Here is a 23,630-nt window from a genome sequence, read left to right as displayed (position 1 = left end):
TCTCCGCCGATGCTGCCAGACCTGCTGAGTTTTTCCAGGTAATTCTGTTTTTCTTTTGGATTTCCAGCATCCGCAGTAGCTTTTTGTTTTTATCTCTGTGTTTAATTGACTGCCACTCCTCTTCAAGAAATGCCTACCTTGAAGAAGTATTGCTCTGCTCTCCGACAGGATTTCCGCCTGTCTCTTCTGCCTTGTTCACCTTCATTGCTTTCCATTGAAGGGTCATGAGGACTCGAAATGTCAACTCTTTTCTTCTCCGCCAATGCTGCCAGACCTGCTGAGTTTTTCCAGGTAATTCTGTTTTTGTCAAGCAACCACAGGCCTGTCCCATGGGAGACCAGAAATCATAAATCAGAGACTGAAGTAACTGTAATCTGTGCACTATTTTTCTCTGTGCCCAATATTTGTGTTGTGTACGTGCGTGAGACCAAGTGGGTGATGTTAATTCGGGTTAAGTGTGTGAGAATAAATAACCTTTGTTTTAAACTCTTAAAAGTTTGTTGCTGAATTACTTAATTGGAATACACCACACTCCAAGGGTAAGAAAAGGCAGACAGACCTCTTTCTGTGCAAAACATACTGATTATGGGCAGTAAGAGAGCAGATACATTATGTCCATGACACAGTGCTCAGCCACATTATTCTTCTGCAAGTGTGCTTAGGGGAATAGTGTATCCCTAAGATTAACATTGTTACCTTAGGCTGTTTTTCTTCCACAATGATTGGCTCGTCAATGTTAGTGAAACATAGTTTGTGGAATCTTTATAGCTGTTCTCTGATTAGCACGCCTGATTTTTTTTTAGGGATTAGAAGGTTGATTTCTTCTCTTCAGTTGCTAAATTGAGTTAGTTCTGCGCTCATTTTTTGTTCCATTCCATGCACTATGGATATTCTGGCATCTTCCAAGATGTTTATACATAGTTTTCTTTGGACGTACCAATTCTATTAAGACCTGTAATGACAGTTGGGTATTAAGAAGTATCAAACTTTGCAAAAAAGATGACTGTGATTCTAAATGTCAAGTTAATACTGTGGCTAGACTAATGTTAATGAGCATATATTGGAGGAACCTTAACTGTCAGGTTTGTCTGGCATAAGAGTAGTTGCTTTTTTCTGATGTTTTGGGATGTAAATCTGAAAGTAAATTAGAACTGTTGTGTTTTCTCCATAGTATCTTAATAGAAGATTTGGACAATTAGTGAGATATCAAGTTGTTTGTTGCTTCTTAATACACATGGTAAGTTCAAAGGTAAAGTTAAAAATACTTTTCACGTTATTTGTGATTGGCATAATGGATATTAATAATTTCCTAACAATTTCTTGTTATGGTATGGGAGAGATTTTCAAGCTACTGATGGCCATTTCTTTGTTTGCTGTGGATTTCAAGACAGAAACCAGAGATTGGCAGTAAAGCATAGTTACTCACAGTGACAGAAGGTGGAGAGTAGTGTTGTGCAAGGACAGCGCTAGGACCACTGCTGTTCACAATTTACATTAACGATTTGGACTTTAGGATCAAAATCACAATTTCTAAATTTGTGGATTACCCTATATTGGGGGGTGAGAAGGATGTGAGGGGCGGCAGTGGTAAGCAATCCTGAGGAGCGCTGTAACAAGTTACAGGAGGATATGAAGTTTGGGCAAATAACTGGCAAATGAAGTTCAACATAGAGAAATGTACATTTTGGTAGGAAAAATAGGGAGGTTACTTATTACTTGGAAGGTGTGACTCTCGGTGTGGTAGAGGAACAAAGGGATCTCGCCATACAAATACACCATTCATTAAAGTTATGACACAGGTTAGCAAGGCCATTAAAAAAGCAAACCAAGCACTAGGGCTTATTTCTAGAGCTAGAACTGAAAAGTAGGGAAGATATGCTAAACCTGTATTGAACCTTGGTTGGACCACACTAAAGGGTATTGCATGCAGTTCTGGTCACCATGTTTTTTTCAATCCCCTCCATGGATTGCCATTTTGATGTGGCAGAAAGGCTTGTGTGTCCCGATTCCTTGAACAATGGCATTAGGAGCTCCTTGTTCCTGGCAGGGCCACCTATGGTGGCAGGGTCGGGGGAGCTGCCAGACAAAGTGCATCCAAAACGTCAGAACAAGCAAAGGAAGGCTTTGCATCTCACCAGCTGCGAAGGTAGAAGACGGCTCCAGAGGCAAGGTGATCCTGGTCATTGTGGTTCCACAGATCACCAAATTCCCACCACCAATCAATCAAGATTGTGTGGACAATGACAATGCACCAAGGTCCCTATGTTAAACAAAGTTGGACGTAAAGGTGCAAATGCATGAAGATTGTTGGACAGTTGTGTTGGGACAGAGGTGCCTTTGGGCAGCAGGATATGTGATTGAGCAGTCCTCTTCAGGGTATCCACTGCTCACCCCAAATAGGAAGGGGGCCAGAAAAAAATTGCCTAAAGATAGGCTGTCCCACTTTTTTCTCACCGAGGAACCACACCCTGCAGGATCACCATTCTAACATTTCAAGTTGTGAAATTCAAATAATCTTTCCAGACAGTTGCTCTTGAGAAGAACCACAATTGAATCACATGAATTCTTAAGACTCTGACTTGATATTTCCACCCTCAATGAGACCCTCCTTCCTGGCGTGGGGCAGCTGAAGGAACAAGCTAGCAGATATACCTTTTACTGGAAAGGAAATGCTGAGACCGATCCTTATGTCCATGGAATTGGTTTTGCCATCTGGAATAGGATCTTGGATGCACTGCCAGAATTCCCCAATTGTATAAATGCAAGACTCATAACGCTTCTGCTCAGCCATAATCAATGTGCTACCATCATCAGCACTTATACCCTGACCCTTGACTCTGATGCAGATGTTAAAGAAATGTTCTGTTCAGATCTGGCTGAAGTCCTCGCTGCCATCCCAAAGGAGGAAAAGATCATTCTTCTGGGGGATTTTAATGCTAGGGTTGATCGTGACTTCTATGTCTGGAGTGGAACCATTGGGAAAAACAGGGTGGCAAAAGCCAATATAAATGGCACCTTCTGGATTATATCATTTTTCAGGTCAAATATCTAAGTGATTTCTGTATAACTCGATCCATGTGGGGGATTGATGCATGCTGGACAGATCACAGACTTGTTAAATTGGTGATGAACATCTGCCTAGCACCAAGACATCACAAAGTCCAAGAGGAAGAAGATCAATGTCTCAGCCCTCAAGCAGCTTTACCGAAGAGAGGAATTCCAAGTGCAGCTCACAACTAATCTGGAAAATCTTCACACATCCAACTCAATTGCAAAACCGTGGAATCAAATTAAGTGAGTTGTACTGGACTCCTGTGCCAAGACCATTGGGTTTGAGCATCACAATCACTGGGACTGGATTGATGAAAAGGATGCTGAAATATGTGATCTCTTAGCACAAAACTGAGCAGCCTTAATTGTCTAGCAGAACAAGTTAAAAGGCAGCATTCCATCAGCTCAATGCTGATGCTCAAAGAGAAATACAGAAGGTAAAGGACACATGGATGGGTTGAGAGCCCGAGAGTTCCAACAATATGCTGACTGTTATGACGTGCAAAGTTTTTTTGAAGCCGGCAGGGCCATCTATTGACCACAGGATGGTGTTTCTCTTCTTAAGGATGACAATGCCATCCGTCAAAGCTAGAAAGAACATTTTCAACAGATCTTCAACTGCAAATCCAAAGTAGTAGCTGATTATTCAACAGGCTATCTCGCATACCGAGGTAGAGTCCATGGATGAACCACCACCAAGCAATCAGATGGATGATAGACAACAAAGCATGTAGCCCCAATTGTAGTCCATCTGAGGTCTTCAAAGCTGATGGGCTTTTGCTCACCAAAACTTCATGTGCCCATCCTACATATTTGGGAGGAAAAAGAACTGCCCCCCTCCCCCCACTCCCGACTTCAGGAATGTGATAATTGTAACTACCTTCAAGAAGGGAGATAAATCATGCTGTGGAAACTATTGCGGTATTTTCCTCTTGTCCACAGCAGGGAAAATCCTGACATGCATTCTTTTGAGTTGCCTAATTCTTATGGCTGAGGAAATCCTCCCAGGGACCTTCCAGAGGAACCTTTGACTGGGTCTTTGTTGCCAAATCCAAGAAAAATGTCGAGAACAACACCAGGAATCCTTCACTGCATTAATTGACCTGTTCAAAGCATTTGACTCAGTAAATTGAGGCTCTGTGGTTTGTGCTCCAAAGATTTGAATGTCTAAGAAACTTCATCACAATCCTGCAGTTCTTCCATAATAATATGACTGCAGCTGTTTTGAGTGGGAAATCTGAAACAGATGCCTTCAAAATCCAGACTGGGGTCAAGCAAGGCTGGGTGATAGCCCCAATGCTATTTACAATCAGCCTGACATTGGCTATTCACCTCATCAAGGTCCAACTGTCCTCCATTGTTAGTATTAAATACTACCTAGATGGAAAACTCTTTAACCTCAGTTGTCTCGGTGCCAAAACTTAAACTGACTGCCATAGATAGACATGATTTACAGTTTGCAGAAGAATGCAGTGTCATTGCCCACTCTGCATCAGATTTGCAAGCCACACTCGATCTCAAATAAAACTCATATCAACCTACACCTGGTCAGTCAAATATTTCACCTCCCTTAGATATTGAAGGAGAGACTCTGGATTATATTGAGCACTTTCCTTGGCAGCTACCTTTCTCAAAAGCCTACCATTGACAGAGATTCAACATCGGATCAGCTGTGCCAGGTCAGCCTTTTACAATCTACGGAGTGAGTGTTTGACAATAAATACCTCCAAGTCAACAAAAGCTCTACTATACAGAACACCTGTCATCACCACACTGCTATACTGACAGTGAGACCTGTGTATCAGCAACACAAAAAAGAGCGACAAAAATTCCATCAGCAATGCCTTCACTGTATCCTCTAGATTCAATGGGAGGACTGTTAAATAAATGCTGGAGTCCTTCTTGAAGTTGGGTCCACAAACATTCAGGCAAAACTCCTGAAAAATCAATTTTGATGGACTGGACGCTGTGTCCAGATGGCCAGAAAGCTTTTCCTCCATCAAGACCTATTTTTTCAACTCTCAAATGGCCAACATTTCAGGGGAGGACAAAGAAAATGCTTCAGAGATACTTTGAAGCTCTCTTCTGAGCATGGCAGCATTGATATTAATGACTGGGGGGAGAGGTTATTACCAATTGTTCAAAATAGTGACAACTTTCCATCAAACTGCATCACAATTTGAGTTACAATGTCTTAATGGTGAGGCAGAGCAGCAGCAAAGAAAGGAGAAAAAGGAAGCAAATCCTACAATCCCTTTCTCACTACCTCGTGGGACATCCTGCCCCATATACCCAAAGATTTGTGTGTGGAGAATTGGCCTGTTCAGTCACATGAAGACCTATGGCAGAAACTTGCGACCTTGAGTAGAAGTCACCCTCGAATTGAGGGACAGTCAATGATGATAATTTGTACGATGCCTGTGGAGACTGATAACCCCATCTATTTTTAAAAGTTGAATCTTCCATAGAGAGTCAATCACTGCTGCATTGCCACTCCACTCCTGTTTTCTTACCTTAGACTGGAGCTCCACATTTCTCGCATGGACTCCCATCTGGGCCTGCTGGGAAATGTGGGGCATAGCTGCTTCTGGAGTCCTTCTCTTGGAGTGTCAGAACGTTGGGCAAAGCGATGTCACATCCCATTTTTTACAACACTAGCTGTCACATCCCGATAAGTTTAAATGTCCTAGCCACTGAGGTGAGGAGAGGGGTTGGGCAGTAGTCGGGTGTCAAGGAGATAGCCTAGTCGGCTAGGTAGTCGAAGGGTTGGGTGGGGTTAGTCAGTGGAGGGCCCAGTGGGAAGTCAGGAGGGGTAAGTAGTATGGTTACTTGGGAGTTAGAACTGGTTTTAATCCTTCTAAGTTTTGCCGGGTAACTATTCTGGTAAGTAAGTTTGAACCATCCGAAGTCTCCGACGTTAAATATGCTTTGGAGGGTTCCAGATGCAGGGGAGTTGCCCAATGCAAATTGAAACTTTGCGGGCAATTCCCATGTAGTCCATGCATGGGGACTTCTGAGGGGACCCCCAGTCCATCTTCCAGGGCACCTCCAGGGTACGACCATCCAGAGAATGGGAAGATCTGGGCCATGAATTTCCCAGGAACCGATGGCAATAACCAAAGAACAAGATTTCACAATTTAAGACTTTTACTGTAACAAACAAATGAAAATCAACACTAAATAAAACATTACATAACAGGCAACTAAAACATTGAACTAAAGAAAAGATACTTTTACATTAACTAACACAATCGAGATATGCCTTTCAACTCCTTTCACTGTGCTCCTCACTTCTGGCAGATATATAGCCTTACAAGAACGAGTCCCAAGTTAATCCCAGATTTCCAGCAGGTTAACTTCTCCCTACCACCAAAGTTGTAACTTGCACTGTCCTTCAAGAGTTGGCCCACTCATCTTGAGTCCCCCAGATCCGATTTCCACCAGCAAGGCCCACCTCAGCAATTCCTTGTATCTTGAATCCCCAAAATCCCCGCCTGTTCCGTCTTCTTTTTAAACAGTGAGCCAGCTCTCAGCACTATCCTGCTTGTGTTGCTCTCAGTTCTTTTCCTGCTTTTCACAGCCTTGGCTGTCTCTCTCTCTCTATCCAAAAATCAGCTGTCCTTTTAAACTGTCACTTAATTTTCAATAGATTTTGGTTTGGTTTTCTTTTCCCATGGGCCTAAATCTGTGTAGAGGATTAGTATGACCACCATCCCTTGATCTAGAACATTCTGTTTTACCTTAAGTTAAAGGAGCTGTTTTAAAATAACCATCTTTCAACAGCTAGCGTTAATAACAATTATATAAAGTATAAAGATGCACAGTAGAAAGTGAAGAAAAGAGTTACAAGGATATATATATCAGGAAAGGATATACAGACTGGCCTCTCTTTTCTTGAAGAAAGAAGGGTGAGGGGTGACCTAATAGACATCTTTAAAATTATGAAAGGTTTAGATAGTGTGGATACAGAGAGAATGTTCCACTTGTGGGAAGAGTACACTAGAGGCCATCAACATGACAGTCACCAAGAAATCCAAAAGGGAATCCAAAAGGAACTTCTTTACCTGGACAATAGTGAGAATGTGGAACTCACTACCGCAGGGAGTGGTTGAAGTGGTTAGTATATTTACATTTAACGGGAGGCTAGACAAGCATATGAGGGAGAAGGGAATTGTAGATTACACTGATGGATTTAGATGAGGAAAGACAGAAGAAAGCTCGAGTAAAGCATAAACACCGACATGGACTGGTTGGTCCAAATGGCCTGTTACTGCACCGTATATCCAACGTAATCGTATGGATTTTGCTTTTATCGCCATCTCAGCTGTTGTTCAGTTAGCACCGTTTGGGAGCCCTAAACGTGGCTTTGGTTTATTTTTTTCCTGAATCCCTTGCAATGGCAAACACCGGCATTTGAATTATATGGGGATATGCTGTAGGCCAGGCATGTTCTATTATCTGAAAAATTGCAGTTCCATATAAGTGCACTCCAGCCGTTCCACTGGTGCTGGGTCCAGGTGCAGAACAGCCACCGATCATCAGGGTGGAAAATGTGATGTTCCCCATTGATCCTGAAAGCCTTGAGAGATTGTCTCTTGTAAGCCAGCCAGGGCATTTGAAGGATGAAATGTAACCACTTGCGCAAGCTTGTCCCCTAGAACCTCCTGGGCTGCAAGCTGTGATTCTGATTTGGAGGAGGTACTAATATACTGGGCTGCTGCTATGAGTTTGGAGGAGGGGATCAGTTGCAGACTCCAAAAAGTTGCCATATTCTCCATTGGTGTCTGCAGTGAGGAAAAAGTTTCCCTGATGTTACTGAATATAAGACCATAAGGCCATAAGATATAGGAGCAGAAATTAGGCCATTCGGCCCATCGAGTCGGCTCCGCCATTCAATCATGGTTGATAAGTTTCTCACCCCATTCTCCTGCCTTCTCCCCGTAACCTTTGATCCCCTTACCAATCAAGAACCTATCTATCTTGGTCTTAAATACACTCAATGACCTGGCCTCCACAGCCTTCTGTGGCAATGAATTCCATAGATTCACCACTCTCTGGCTATAGAAGTTTCTCCTCATCTCTGTTCTAAAAGGTCTTCCCTTTACTCTGAGGCTGTGCCCTCGGGTCCTAGTCTCTCCTACTAATGGAAACATCTTCCCCACGTCCACTCTATCCAGGCCTTTCAGTATTCTGTAAGTTTCAATCAGATCCCTCCTCATCCTTCTAAACTCCATCGAATATAGACCAGAGTCCTCAAACGTTCCTCATATGTTAAGCCTTTCATTCCTGGGATCATTCTCGTGAACCTCCTCTGGACCCTTTCCAGGACCAGAATATCCTTCCTGAGATACGGGGCCCAAAATTGCTCACAATATTCTAAATGTGGTCTGACCAGAGCCTTATAAAACCTCAGCAGCACATCCCTGCTTTTATATTCTAGTCCTCTCGAAATAAATGCCAACATTGCATTTGCCTTCCTAACTACCGACTCAACCTGCAAGTTAATCTTAAGAGAATCCTAGACTAGGACTCCCAAGTCCCTTTGCACTCCAGATTTCTGAATTCTCTCCCCATTTAGAAAATAGTCTATGCCTCTATTCTTCCTACCAAAGTGCATGACCTCACACTTCCCCATGTTATATTCCATCTGCCACTTCTTTGCCCATTCTCCTAACCTGTCCAAATCCTTCTGCAGCCTCCCCGCCTCCTCAATACTACCTGTCCCTCCACCTATCTTTGTATCATCTGCAAACTTAGCCAGGATGCCCTCAGTTCCTTCATCTAGATCATTAATGTATAAAGTGAAAAGTTGTGGTCCCAACACTGACCCCTGCGGAACTCCACTAGTCACCGGCCGCCATCCTGAGAAGGACCCCCTTATCCCCACTCTCTGCCTCCTGCCAGACAGCCAATCTTCTATCCATGCTAGTACCTTGCCTCTAACACCATGGGCTCTTATCTTACTGAGCAGCCTCCTGTGCGGCACCTTGTCAAAGACCTTCTGGAAGTCCAAGTAGATAACATCCATTGGCTCTCCTTTGTCTAACCTACTCGTTACCTCCTCAAAGAATTCTAACAGATTTGTCAGGCATGACCTCCCCTTGATGAAACCATGTTGACTTTGCCCTATTTTACCATGCACTTCCAAGTATTCTGAAATCTCATCCTTAATAATGGACTCTAAAATCTTACCAACGACCGAGGTCAGGCTAATCGGCCTGTAATTTCCCGTCTTTTGCCTCACTCCCTTTTTAAACAGGGGGTTACATTAGCGATTTTCCAGTCCTCTGGAACCCTCCCTGACTCCAGTGATTCCTGAAAGATCACCACTAACGCCTCCACTATCTCTTCAGCTATCTCCTTCAGAACTCTGGGGTGTAATCCATCTGGTCCAGGTGATTTATCCACCTTCCGACCTTTCAGTTTTCCTAGCACCTTCTCCTTGGGAATGGCCACCATACTCACCTCTGCCCCCCAACCCTCTTGAACTTTGGGGATGTTACTCGTGTCTTCCACCGTGAAGACTGACGCAAAGTACCTATTCAGTTCCTCCGCCATTTCTTTGTTCCCCACTACTACTTCTCCAGCGTCATTTTCCAGAGGCCCATTGTCCACTTTTGCCTCTCTCTTACCCTTTATATATCTAAAAAAACTCTTGCAATCTTCTTTTATATTACTGGCTAGTTTACCCTCATATTTAATCTTCTCCCTCCTTATTTCTTTTTTAGTTGTCCTCTGTTGGTCTTTGTAGGCTTCCCAATCCCCTGGTTTCCCACTGCTCTTCGTTGCATGGTATGCTTTCTCTTTAGCTTTTATGCTGTCCCTGACTTCCCTTGTCAGCCATGGTTGCTTCATCCTCCCTTTAGTATGCTTCTTCTTCCTAGGGATGAATATGAGGCTGTGACCCATGCCATCTACTGCACATCGTGCAGACTTGGGTGATGTTCATGGGAAATCTTTCTTTCCACATTTGTATCAGTGAGATTTGAGTCTTTAGCCACTCCTCCGACTTCCTCATGCTGTATGACTCAGCTGGTGCTGTGTTCTGAGCTTGAGCTCTCATTGTCACAGTCTCTGAGTTGGTGCATTGGACAGAGAAGACCGGTGATGAAGGGAGTGAAAATGAGAGGAGCAGAACTGCCGGCATTACATGGGGTCGGAATGTTATCATTGTTGTCCTCATCGTCTTCTGAAAACTATTTCACCAGGATTATCCTTGGGGTTTCTCCCGCTTTGCCACAGTAACTCCTGGGAAAAGTTTGGTGGAAAACAGCATTTGTGCATGTAAACAGAGTTTCTGCTGAATTACAAAGTTATAATAGTGCAGCAGGAGAAGCTCTGAGGAAGATCCTGTAATAGAGGAGCATTGGATGATGTAAGACAAAATTACCCTTTGAGAGCATTTTCCAATTAGTGTGCAATGATAGGTCTCACTTCCCAAATTTTCTGACATTCTCCACAAGGGATTCCAGATAAGAATTCCCTCGATTAACCAGCTTAAAACAAAAGATAACATCTGCATGAAAAAAGCTTATTGGGGTCCGTCATATGAATGTACTAAGTGTTCCTTGTTAATATTACAAAAGTAATTGAGGATTTTGTAATAGTGAGCACATTAGACAATGGATTCTTATCAGACTTCTAATCTTAAGGTAACTGCTTATGTCAAGTGGATAAAATGACTACTCATTTCACGTGAATTGTTCGAAGGATCAGAATGACAGCTTTCAGCATAAATAATTTATTTCAAATCATAGTTAATATGACTTCTTATTACTTTCCAGTTTTTTTATCTTGGTATCGTGACTTATGCACCCTCATTAGCACTCAGTCAAGGTAAGTTGTACATTTTCTTGTGATATTTGCTTTAGTTATTACATAGTCAATGCAGCTATGAATATGTTTTGTGTTGAATCAAATCTAGAAATGTCAAAATATTGATTTGGGTTGAACTTCTGCTGTGTATAAATACATAATTTCTTTTGGGTGGGGGTAATTTATTTTGCAGTGATGTTAATGTGGTTGTATCTTTATACAGTAACTAACAACCTAGTTGTTCAATTACATTTGGTGGGTATTTGTTGTGTCACATTGACATAACTTGCATATCAATAAGCCTTTTTGAATAACTACATAATCAACAAGTTGTGCCTTTTTACTCAAGGAGGATAGAAAAGGAAGTGTAGAGAATTAAAACGCTCCCTTTTCCTAATCACAATCTCCACACCAAGAGGGGTTATCAACATTTGCTGCATTGATCCAGTGGGACCATAAATACAGTAACTGGAATTGGCATAATCTGTGTTCTGGGACCATTTCTGGGTCCCAACCCTGCTTGAGTCAGCAGGGCATTCTCCGGCACAATCTTGAAGGATGTGGCCAATTAACAGGTTGCCCCTTGTGTTCTCTGTCTAATTAGTGGTGGCCACCCAAAATTGGAAGGCCGAGGATGAAAGCTGGCCAGTGGCCCCACCTAGAATGGTGTGTGCTTCTCGGGTATATGGAGAGGGCAACACAAAATGCAGGAGCAATACCGATGAACTGACAGCCACAACCTAATGCCCAGCATAAGCCATTTAATCCATTTGCAGGGGAAATGCTTCCAAATGAAAGCATTTCTCAGTGGATGTGCTGTGAAGAATGATTTGGCTCCTTTAAAGCATACTCAGCATTCAACTATAAGAATTACAGTTAGAGTCGATGATAGGCACAGGAATTCTAAAATCTTGTTTTTGGTGTTTGGATCAACTAGCGTTGCCACTACTGTTTCCGCAAACCGTTCACATTTTAAAAAATATTCTGTCGTGGGATGGGGTCGGTGCTGACAAGGCCAGCATTTGTTACCCATCCCTAATTGCCCTTGATCTGAGTGGCTTGCTAGGCTATTTCAGAGGGCAGTTAAGAGTCAGCAACAACCACATCACACTCATCTCACTGCTCTGAGCATTTTCAATGCTGTCTGCTGGGGTTCCCTTTCAGCCCACCTCCATCCACCCACTGTTTGCACTCCCATGCAACACATGTGCCTGTTTAACATAAGACTCCACTCACTTTCGATTTGCACAGCATGGTAGTCATTTAGTTTTTGATAAGCTCCCCTATCTTTCCCCTCTCCCAGTCGCCCATGCCCTTCCCCCCATCATAGGTGACCTCTTCCCCACCTTAACCCTACAGCCCAAACCCTCCTCCTTCAGGAATGTCCAGGTGAACATGCATGTTCCCTTCCTTCCTGAAAATCCAATCCCCATCCACATTGACCTCCTTCTTCCCACCCCTATGGTCTGTGTTTGCCTCCAGGGCCTCACCAACCACCCTTGCCCCTTCTACTGGTACTGATGCACACTCAACCTCCCACCCTACCAGCTCCTTCTCCCCCCTCTCACACTCACTATTCCATTCTACCACATCCAACCTGAGTTCACTCCCCAGGAGGCTTACATTGAGTCCACAGACCCCTCCTTTGCCCTTTCACCTGGACATTCCATTTCCCTCCCCCCACCCCCGCCTTACAACATCCTCTCTCCATACACCTTCCCCCCCTCCACTGTACACCTGCCCTTACACCTTCCTCCCCCTTTTATACCAAGTCCCCCACCAACTTCGCTCCTCCCCCCGCCAAAATCTGAACTTCAAACTCCTCCGACACCCTCGTGCCCCCCCCCCACCACTTCACCAGTCATCTGTACTCGCCCATGGCGAAGTGCCTGGAAGATGGTGCGAAGTTGCTGAAGTTCCGAAGCAGGTCCGCATCATCAGCAGAGTCCATGAAGATCTAAAGCCCCAGTGAAGTTGAAGTTGCTTCATGCAGACCTCCCACCTTCCAAGAGCCGCCTCACAGCGGAGCCTTGTACATGAGGATCCACCCACCATGTGATGCATTGTTCAGGGTCCAGTAGCCGTAGGCCTCCAGCAGTGTCTTTTCCTCGGATGTCCAGTAAATGAAGTTTTAGTAGGTTTTGTCAGTAATGATAAGCTTTATTAGTAGCAGCAAGGTTTGTCAGTATTGGTAAAGCTTTATTGGTATTTGTTAAGGTTTGTTATCAGTAGTAAGTTTTTACTAGCAGCAGCAAGGTTATTAGTTAATAAATAGAGAAATGGCGGAGCTGTTCCAACCTCGAGAGTGTATATCCTGTGCTGTGTGGGAACTCCAGGGCACTTCCCATGTCTTGGATAACCATTTGTGCAGGAAGTATCATCAGCTGCAGCTGCTTGAACTCCAGGTTTCAGAACTTGAGCAGCAATCAGCATCTGGCGTCACTGCGGTGCATCCGTGAGGTTGAGAGCTTCGTGGATAGCATGTCTTTAGATGTGGTCACCCTGCAGCTTAAGAGTATGCAGGGAGAGAGGAGTGCATGACCACCAGACAGTCAAAAAGGAACAGGCAGGTAGCACAGGAGTCCCATGAGTGCATCCCACTCTCCAATCGGTATTCAGTTCTCAATACTGATGAGTATTATGGTTCAGCTTGGGAGTGCAGCCAGAGCCAAGTCCATGGCACTCTGGGTGCTCAGCAGTATGGAGTTCGGGGGCTGGGGAGGGGCACAAGGATGCCTGGAAGAGCAATAGTGATAAGTGATTTGATAGTTAGGGGAATAGATAGGCGTTTCTGTGGCTGCAAACATGAATTCAGAATGGTGTGTTGCCTCCCTGGTGCCAGGGCCAAGGATGTCACTGGCTGCAGAGCACCCTGAGGCAGGAGAGTGCGTAGACCGCACTCATGGTGCACATTGGTACAAACGACATAGGCAGAAAGAGGGATGTGGTCCTACAGTCAGAATTTAGAGAGCTAGGTAGGAAAGTAGCAAGCAGGATCTCAAAATATAACAGCAAATCTGGGCTGAATAAACTGGAATAAAAGATTGGCAGGAAAAACAGCAGCAGCTGCACAGTGGACTCACTTCAAAGGAAAGAGAGAGTTCAGGCACAGTCAAAGTATTGTTCTCTTGAAAGGGAACAAATACAGAGCTTTTGTGGATAATGAAAGAAGTAGATATTAAGATTAGGAAGAAAAAGTATGCTTATGACAGATGTCAAGTAGAAAATATAATTGTAAACCAGACTGAATATCGAAGATTCAGAGGGGAGGTGAAAAAGCAAATAAGAGACGCGAAAAGGGAGTATGAAAAGAGACTGGCAGCTAACATGAGAGGGAATCCCAAAATCTTCTATAGGCACATAGATAGGGGAAGGCAGTGGCATAGTGTGTTGTCACTGGACTAGTATTCCAGAGAATACTCTAGTAACGCTGTGGGTACCTGAGTTCTAATCCCACCACGGCAGATGGTGAAATTTGAATTCAACAAAAATCTGGAATTAAAAGCCTGATGATGACCATGAAACCATTGCCGATTGTCGTAAAAGAAAAAAAATCTAGTTCACTAATGTCCTTTAGGGAAGGAAATCTGCTGTCCTTACCTGCCCTGGCCTATGTGACTCCAGACCCACAGCAGTGTGGTTGACTCTTAACTGCCCTCTGAACAAGGGCAATTAGGGACGGGCAATAAATGCTGGCCTAGTCAGCGACACCTACATGCCATGAAAGAATTTTTTTTAAAAAGGGTGATAAAAGGAGGAGCAGAGTTGTTCAGGGTCCATAAAGGGAATTTACGCATGAAGGCAGAGCACATAGGTGAGGTATTAAATGAATAATTTTCATCTATCTTTACTAAGGAAGAAGATGCTACCCAGGCCATGGTGAAAGGGGAAACAATTCAGACACTAGAAGGGTTTAAAATTAATAAGGAGGTGGCATTGGATAGGCTATCTGTTCTTAAAGTTGATAAGGCACCAGGACCAGATGAGATGCATCCAAGGATACTGAGGGAAATAAGAGTGGAAATTATGGAGACACTGGCCATCATTTTTCCATCTCCTTTGGACTCAGGGGTGGTGCCAAAGGACTGGAGAATTCCAAATGTTACACCCTTGTTCAAAAAATGATGTAAAGATAAGCCCAGCTCAGTTTAACTTTGGTAATAAAAGGAAAATACTGTGGATGCTGGAAATCTGAAATAAAAACACAAAATGCTGGAAAAACTCAGCAGGTCCGGCAGCATCTCTAGAGAGAGAAACAAAGTTAACGTTTTGGGTCCATATGACGACTCTTCAGCTCTGAAGAAGTCATATAGATTTGAAACGTTAACTCTGTTTCTCTCTCCACAGATGCTGCCAGATTTAAAGTAATTTGCAGACAAAGCAAAAGCGATATGAGAAAAACTCTTTCACGCAGTGAATATTTAAGGTCTGGAATGAACTGCCTGAGTGTGGTGGAGAATGTGGTGGAGGCAGGTTCAATTGAGGCATTCAAAAGTGAATTAGATGTTATTTGAAGAGGAAGAATGTCAGGGTTTGCAGGTGGGAGAATGGCACCAAGTAAACTTGTTCTTTCAGAGAGCTGCTGCAGACACAATGGGCCAAATGGCCTCCTCCTGCACTGTAACAATCCTTTGATTCTGTGATTCCATTCAGGTCTGAGACCCTTCATCAGAACTGGAAAATGTCACTGATGTAACAGGGTTTAGTTAAGTGCAAGAGCAGGAAAAGGGAAGAGGCAAGAACAAGAGGAATGGTCTCTGATAGACTGGAAGGCAGAAGTGAAGGGTGCCGAAGGGGTGATGGAACAGTAGTTGTTTATTGTGTATTAATTGGGAGTTTAATTATATTCAGGTGGTGGGAATTAATTGTGATTCATCTGCACTCATACATATACAAGAGCAGGCTGAGACTGGTTGTTGGGTTGGAAGTGCATGATATGTAATGTGTGTCTCTGTAATAAAAAGTTACAAGCATGTAAATACTTGATTCCAGTTCTGTTCTTCACTGCCTGGCTATCTGAATCGTAACAAACCCTCCAATCTCTATTGGGAGAGTAGACACAGTTCCTAGTCTGGCAGGGGAGAGACCACGATCGCGCTCTGGATGAGTGTGAATCGTGATTCTTTGGTGTTCATTTTATTTTTTTTGCAGGTTTCAATATTGGCTTCAGCCTTTCACCGTTTTAGTGTTGGAACTCTCGTGTGGCTGTTTCTTTCTTTCTGGCTCGGGCCTTGGTGCCAATCCAATGTAAGTTTTTAAATGATGGTTAGAAACAACACTTGAGCTCTCAATCAGGGCTGCGTGACACTGTTAAGGAGGCGGTGGAAAATACTGAAGGAGGTTCACCCATGGCCCACACCTTCTTTGTTGAGAGAGCCCTTTTTGAATGCTGTGGATTTGAAGCTGTGGACATCAGCTGCCTGCAAATTTCCCCAGTAGTGGATACTTTGACACGATCTTTGAAAATTCACTGCATGTGTGAATTTACTCGAGGTGTTCAAGGAGAGAGGAAGCCAGGTGCCACTGTTGATCCTTATGGCGAAGCTGCTGTTTACTCTAACGTAACAATGGAACCGTGTTGTGCCATCCATCTCTACAAACTACATATTCCTGTGTGGATGTGCTGAATTTTCTTGTCAGTTATGTCCAGGTGGCTGGGAACAACACCTGAGGTCAAGGATCCCTTCAGGATTTGAATCAGCAAATGGCAGGACAAGGTAACCTTGAAGGTGGGTGGCAAGGGAACCATCCTCTGTCTTCCCTCCAACTTTGCCATTAGGGGAAGTCAGGGCTCCTTAGTCTATGTGGGGCAGCCCAGAGCTGGTCACACCTGTGACAAATTTCAAGTGGTGGTCAACTGCAGTGCAGTCATCTGCAAGCAGGAAGGACTGCAGGCAGACTAAATGCTGCAACCTGTGCTGGGGAAGACCACTTCTACACAAAAAAAAGGCAGCTCCCCAAGGGGAGGCATGAGGAAGGAATGACTAGCATGTCTGCTGTAAAGGAGAACAAGCCTCCCCCCATTAAATCCCCCAGGGAAGAAAACCGGAAAAAGAGGGGCATAGGGAGGGACAAGAAGAAGGAGAAGGAAAAGGGTGCTGCAGCAAAATGTGAAACAGCTACACTGTCTCCTGAGCTTCTCCTCAGTAAACAGAAGCAGTAGAAGAGGAACCAGAAGAGGGGCAAATGGGTGAATAGCAAGTGGTTACAAGGAAAGCCACAAAGAAGAGAACCCAAAAAAAGGAACAAGCCACCACCTAAACCAGTGGCAAGAGGTGGCTCCCTAGTGAAACGGACTATAGCGACTGCTCTTGTTTGGATGAGGAAGGACATGAAAGATTATAACAGCCAAAGTGGCAAAGTACTAAGGAGCAGGAGGAGAAGATCTCTGAGCTCAAATACTGGAAACAGCGATGGGGCCAGCGTGGCCCAACCCAAATGTGCAATGTGCAGTGAGACACCCAGCACACCCTAGCCCTGGGAAGCTGGGAGTAATAAAGCACCCAGCACACTCCAGCTCCAGGAAGTCAGGAGCAGCAAAGTCTTGCTTGCACGACACCCTCAATGTCGCCTGGCAGAGGTTCCTTATCAGGGTGGACCAGGGTGGCTTTCTCAGCCTAACAATAGAGAAACAGTTTGCGAATGCTATGGTAATGCAGAAACACGCCAAAAGGCCAGGACTACTGCAGACAACTGGACTGGTAGACAACACACAGTTTTAATGGATCTAAAAATTGCCTCCATTTAATCTGTGCAGCGTTAAGTCTACTGTGCAATGTGTTTCGACCTTGGAGTACCTTGTCAAAGTCAAAATTGACCTGCTGTTTCTGTGGGAGTGCAAAGTACTGCACCTCAGCATCTACGAGCAAGGGTCGCAATGGTGGTCCATAGGCCATTGATCTAGCCAGAAGGAAATGATTCCCTTTCCTCTGGCCTGGATATTCTGCTGCGGGGAGGGAACTTCACCATCCAACGTTGAAAAAGGGCTGAATAGTCGCCTCCTTATAGCAGACATAATGTACAAAAACGCTGTGCTCTGACTAATGAACCGTAAGCCCCAGAAGTTCTGATGAAGAGTCAGATGGACTCGAAACATTAACTCTGTATTCCTCTCTATAGATGCTGTCAGACCTGCTGAGCTTTTCCAGCTATTTTTGTTTTTGTTCGAAACATCTGAGTACCTGACGCACTGACGGGCAGTGATCAAGGTGAACATCAAGAGGTTCTTTGACCGCAAAAGATATTCAAGAGGCTAGACAATGATATAGGGAAATATCCTGACTCCACAAAAACATGCAGAATCTGGCCCTATTTCAATCGATGGGCGTCAATGTCAAGGATGATCTCTAAGAGGGGAAGAGCCATCAGGCCTCACTCTTTGCAGTGGAGTCCTCCAAGATCATCTTCTGGCTTACGGCCTATTTTGTGGAACAGGATGAGGTGTACTTGCATTTCTTCTTCGAAAAGGTATGTAGAGCTCTGCGATTAGCAGCCTGAAGGAAGAAGATGGCTTGATAATGTCATTGCAGCCTGGCATACTAAGGATCAGCAAATCCTTTTATGCCAGACTGTCTGATGTAAAGCCCACTGACATCACAGCCTCCCAGTCCCTCCTATCTTCTATCACAGAGGTCTTGAGAGTACAGTACATGGGAGAATCTGGACGAGCTGAGAAAGGCCATCAGGTCCTTTGAGATGAATAAAACTCCTGGAAGTGATGATATACCAGATTGGTTGTATTTAACTCTGTGTGGTACTAGATTGGTCTAGACCTGCTGGATTTGTACAAGAGTATGCTTCCTGCCAGCAGCATGTCAGAACTTGAGGAAAGATATCATCGCCCTCGTTTACAAGCACAAGGAGAAGAGGGAGGAAAACAGAAATTGGCAGCCCATTTCACATGGACTACAGAATTCTGTCCAAGTTCATTGAGAATCAGGCCAAGTCTGCTCTGATGTTGGTGATCAACCCTGTTTGGATCTGCACCGTACAGATCTCTGATAGACTCGTGCTATTCAGGAATAGGATCGCCTCTGTGCGGGACAGAGTGGGTGGACACCTGCCTCATCCACTTGGACCAGGAGAAGGCCTTTGACAGAGTACTGCACATCTACATGATGAATGTGTCCTCCAAAATTGGATTTGTGGAGGGAATCAGCAATTAGATCTACCTTCCCTACGAAAACATCAGTAGTGCAGTTTTAATCGATGAGTAGGAATCTGAAAGCTTTCTGATTAAATCAGGAGTCAAGCTGTCTCCTCTCCTCTGTCTTATTTGTTTGCTGTAACAAACATTTGGCCGAGTCCATCGGGAAGGATGTAGGCATAAGAGGGGTGAGAATCCAGGGTAGCAGAGGCACTCAAGTCAAAGCCTCCCATTTGTATGGACAAAGTCAGCATCTGCTTGAATGTGCTGTCAGTTTTCAGACTGATGAGCACCACAGGATCAAGGCTATATTCTTTGGGAGCTGAAATAAAGAGAGAAAATGCTAGAAAAATTGAGCAGGTATGTCAGTATCTATGAAGAGAGAAACAGAGTTAACATTTCGAGTCGGTATGACTCTTCTTTAGAGCTAAAGAGAAGTATAAATGCGATGGATTTTACACTGTTAAGAGGGGATGGAGCAAGATAGAAGGTCAGGGACATGTGTGCAATGTTCCAGTGAAGCCCACTCCCTTTGTCTTGCGTCTATAACATCTTTGTCAATCTCTCCTTAGCTCCCACCTATCCCTAACCTTCTGTCTTGCTTCACTTGCTCCATCCCCTCTTAAACAGAATAAAATCTATCACATTTCTACTTCTCTTTAGCTCTGAAGAAGAGTCATATGGACTCGAAACATTAACTCTGTATCTCTCTCCATAGATGCTCACTTGAGCTGCTTTGGAAGCTTCTGAATATCAGTTGACAGAACAAAATACCAGACACTGAGGTGCCCACCCAAGCTGGCATGCCAAGTATCCACACCATATTGAGACAGTCACAATTGAGTTGGGCTTGTCATGTTGTCAGGATGCCTCACATTCATTTACCAAAGCAAATGTTCTATGGACAACTTAAGTCAGGGGTGTGTTCTCATGGCGGTCAAAGGAAGTGCTAGAAGGACACTCAGAAGGTTGCCCTTAGGAGTTTTGATATCGTCCCCAAGCTCGTCCATGATTGCTGCACTTGGTGCAACCAAGTCAAAAAAGAGAGGGGCCTTCTTTGAAAGCAAGTGCATATCAGAGGCAGAGTGAAAATGCCAAGAGAGGAAATCCCAAGCCAGCAGCTCTCCAAAGTTCAGTCGTCTGTGGTATCCTGCCCTGTTTGCAGCGGTCACAGATCAGCATTAGTGGTTACCTACATACCCACTGGAACCCTAACATACACTGCATATGATAGACACAGTCATCTTTCCCTTGAAGGACAAACAGTGCCAAGACGCTCTCAATGTTGCTATACATGGTGCAGGTCTGGCCCACACTGTACTGTGCCGTGGGGGTCACTTGAGTCATCTTCCACTTAATCTGGAGATTAAAAATGGACCTTGTCCACTGGGACAGGACATACGAATCTGTAGACAAAGGGGGGATAATTGTACTCTATCCCGTCCTCATCCTGATGGCCATCTTTGTATGCAGTTGCATCAAGCTGTGCATTGACCTTGGTACACAAACACCAAGAGTTCACCAAAATCACCATGCTGAGCTTTTATCTGTCTTGGTATTGCAAAGGATGGGTCTGGCCATATTGCCACAGAACACTTCAGTTAGTTGACCAATGCTGCACCACCTGTTCCTCGTGGAAATGTTTATGCAGAAACTTGCCTTTGATTGCAAGTCTGCATTTAATATCTTTGAGGTCCTGTGGGAAAAGGTGATGGTGGACCCCATCCTATTGACAGTTCCGTGAGCTCACTTTCAGAATCATTTGACAGAATGCCTCATCACCAGAACTTTCAAAGAAGCACCAAGACATAGCTTGGCTGATGGTAAAAATGGCCCTTCCCTTCAGATCCATCCTGCATGCCCAAAGTCTCACTGCCTCCCCACACTGCCTTGGAGACTGCTGTGGTGGGGAAGAGATCATTACTCATATTCTTCTGGAATGTGCCTTTGCAAAGCAGGCCTGGAAAGAGGTGCAGTGGTTTTTTGAGTATTGCTGAAAAAGAGATTTTTTTGTTGAATATTTTCATCTTGCACTCATACAGTATTAGTTTGTTGTTTCCCTTACATTGGTATTCTTGTGAATTGATCTGATGAATGCAAGACAAAAAACTTCATAAAATGTCTCTTCTTTCAGCAATACACAAGTCCTGTACTACCAAACGACTATTTGCAGTGGTTTTTGTTGTAGTTCATTCTGAGCAGCTGCATAACACAGGCTCTGTGCTCTATGGGCTGTTCCCAGGGATGAACACTGAGTTCATAAAATTGACTGCTGCTGAAGAACCATCAACTTGGTGAAACTTGTTTGGTCTGCCTGAAACTTTCTGGTCTTCCAGTGCAATGCACTGTAGATGATCACATGTTGCAGAGTGACACGTTTCAAAGTCAAAGGACTATATGCTGAGGGACGCACTAAAGCTTAGATCACAAAGGCTCATTGAGGAAAAGCCACCAACTATGTATCCCATAAAACCCCTCGGACTGTATAGTTGAATTGTATATTGTAAATATACCCTGTAATTTCAAGTTTATTGAGGCACCTCAGTGTCATATGCTATATGATATTGCACTTAGAAGCACCAATTTGAACTGTTATGTAATGTGCTTTTAAAAATTTTATGAATAAAGTATATTTTTGAAAAAAATTAATAATGGACTACTCTGAATGATGAAAGAGAATTGGAGGTAAAGATGTGTTTGGTGCTGGCATCACACTGGAGGTAGTGGATGATCCGCCATCATCATAATGCTTCACCCACCCTATTCCTTTGCAATGAAGAAGAAGAAGAAGATCTGGAAAGACTATGGATCAATTCAAAATTGAATGTTTCCATGGTACTGCAGACATGCTGTAATGATCATACTTTCAGATGCAGGTTACACAACATTTGTTTTGCTTTTAACTGGAAGACCACCACTCTTGCACTCGGAAACTAGAGGTAGAATTTTACAGCCCCATTGCAATGGGGGCAGGGCCGTAAAATGCAGCAAAGTGTTCAAAAGTCCATTAACTTCGGGACTGTAAAATTCTGCCATAGGATCAGAACAGTGGAATGGTAAGAGAGGGAGTAATGGATGGCTATGAAGGAGTGTCTTTATATTAACTGCTTAGGAAGGATGTAATGATAAATTACACAGTCATGGTTAGTGAGGAGATGAGTTAAGCCTGCAGTATTATTTCAAGGTGTGCATGAATAGACATGCCTTCTTTTACTTTGGTTAAGTTGGTGCAGTCATTAAAATGTTTACAACACCGTACTGTTATTCACGGATAGTTGACAGGACAATAATTGTCTTTGTTCACATCCCTCCAGATTTCCCCTAATACTGCTACCTGGAGCTTCCTATCCTGGGCTCCAAATAGTCTTTGCCTTCTCTTTTGCCCTTTTCTCTGTCAAAATCATCCCCATGTAATCTTCCAAGAACCTTGGTGCCTTGACCACAACAGACAAGCCTTAATGTGGGTCCACCTTCTAACATTTTCCTCTCTTTGCTCTTGTCCTTTCTTTGCCTCTTTATCAATTCCAATTCCTTATGGCCATTTAAGTTGCAGCAGCCTTTTAAGCACTGCAGCTAAACTGGATTTACCTCTCTCCCAGTGATAGGGAGCCACTCAGCAGAGGGATTCCTGTCTTTAACCCATCTTACATAATTAATTAGACATCCTCCAGGAAATTGCTGCATGGTGTTAGTGGAATCACTTAATGGGCGGAAGTTCCACCTGACCATTTTCCTGACAGGCCCAGGAAAACCTGGAAAAAAGAAGAATGTGTGGCACAGCATAGCTGATCCTACTAAAACATGGCCATGCTCGTGTTAACCAGTTGCAATGTTACTCTTGTCACAGCCCTCATAATGCGAAGTACCTTGTCGATGTTCATGAATTCGTAAAATTGCTTGCATATCTGTAACCTTTGGATGTTGGAAACTTCTTTCTGCATTTACTCATTCCAAACTCCACCTTTTATTTGAAATCTGGCTGCTGTTCAGAGGGTGATCCTTCTTTGCAGAGCTGCCTTATCAAAATGAATAGTTCTACACTTCCCCCTTCTTGCTACTATTCTCAAAATAGGAAAACTTTCCATTTGAAAATGTACAGACCACCTTCATTACAAACAGAAACCCTTTTAAGCTGCTATCTCTGGATATCACGCCCTTGAGTTCCAATCTGGACAGGGAGCAAACAGAAGTAAGGAGCTTCAGCTGATCTTACAAAGTGATGCAAAGTCATCACTGCACAACTACTTGCATGTCGTCTGCATGTTGTGGTCTGGTCGCGCCAATACTGTTGTAGATTCATATAATCACACCACTCCATGATGTAGCATGTCTTACAATCCATGCATAAGCTCAATTTCCAAATCTGAAGGTTCTAATTCAAATCTTTATCCAAGGGGATGAGTATTAAGGACGTTTTTTATTAGCAATTTATTGCAACTAATGACATGCATAAAATTTAAGATCTTGAAAGTCAACTGAGAGTTTCATCTTGTTCTGACTGTGGAAATCTCTGCTGCTATCCCTAGCAAAGAACTGCACCAAGAGGGCACATCAGAGGCACTCGTTGTTGAGGCTATGTTGTGCCAGGGTATGAGCCCCACCAAAGCAGAACTTTATT

At 43.8% G+C, this 23,630-nt stretch overlaps 2 protein-coding genes across 6 annotated transcripts in view; both read left to right on the top strand.

The window, feature by feature from the left end:
• adap2 (ArfGAP with dual PH domains 2) overlaps positions 1 to 22,734 on the top strand; it is a 338,187-nt gene extending 315,453 nt beyond the window's left edge. Inside the window, exon 12 of the mRNA XM_078529077.1 lies at positions 22,724 to 22,734. The gene's annotated coding sequence lies outside the window, so the exon portion shown is untranslated. The remainder of the gene's footprint in view (positions 1 to 22,723) is intronic.
• The window catches only part of LOC144667610 (sodium-coupled monocarboxylate transporter 1-like), a 166,010-nt gene that overhangs the window by 22,822 nt on the left and 119,558 nt on the right, over positions 1 to 23,630 (top strand). For all 5 annotated transcript variants that reach the window (XR_013573334.1, XM_078529068.1, XM_078529065.1 and 2 more), the window contains exons 4-5: positions 1,172 to 1,237; positions 10,836 to 10,887. Coding sequence is in view for 4 of the 5 variants with exons in the window: in XM_078529068.1 (XP_078385194.1) it covers positions 1,172 to 1,237; positions 10,836 to 10,887 (118 nt within the window). In the remaining variant the exon portion in view is untranslated. The remainder of the gene's footprint in view (positions 1 to 1,171; positions 1,238 to 10,835; positions 10,888 to 23,630) is intronic.

Source organism: Cetorhinus maximus, chromosome 24 (genome assembly GCF_964194155.1).
Source record: "Cetorhinus maximus chromosome 24, sCetMax3.hap1.1, whole genome shotgun sequence".
Taxonomy (NCBI): domain Eukaryota; kingdom Metazoa; phylum Chordata; class Chondrichthyes; order Lamniformes; family Cetorhinidae; genus Cetorhinus; species Cetorhinus maximus.
This window is presented reverse-complemented; position numbering and strand designations above follow the sequence as displayed.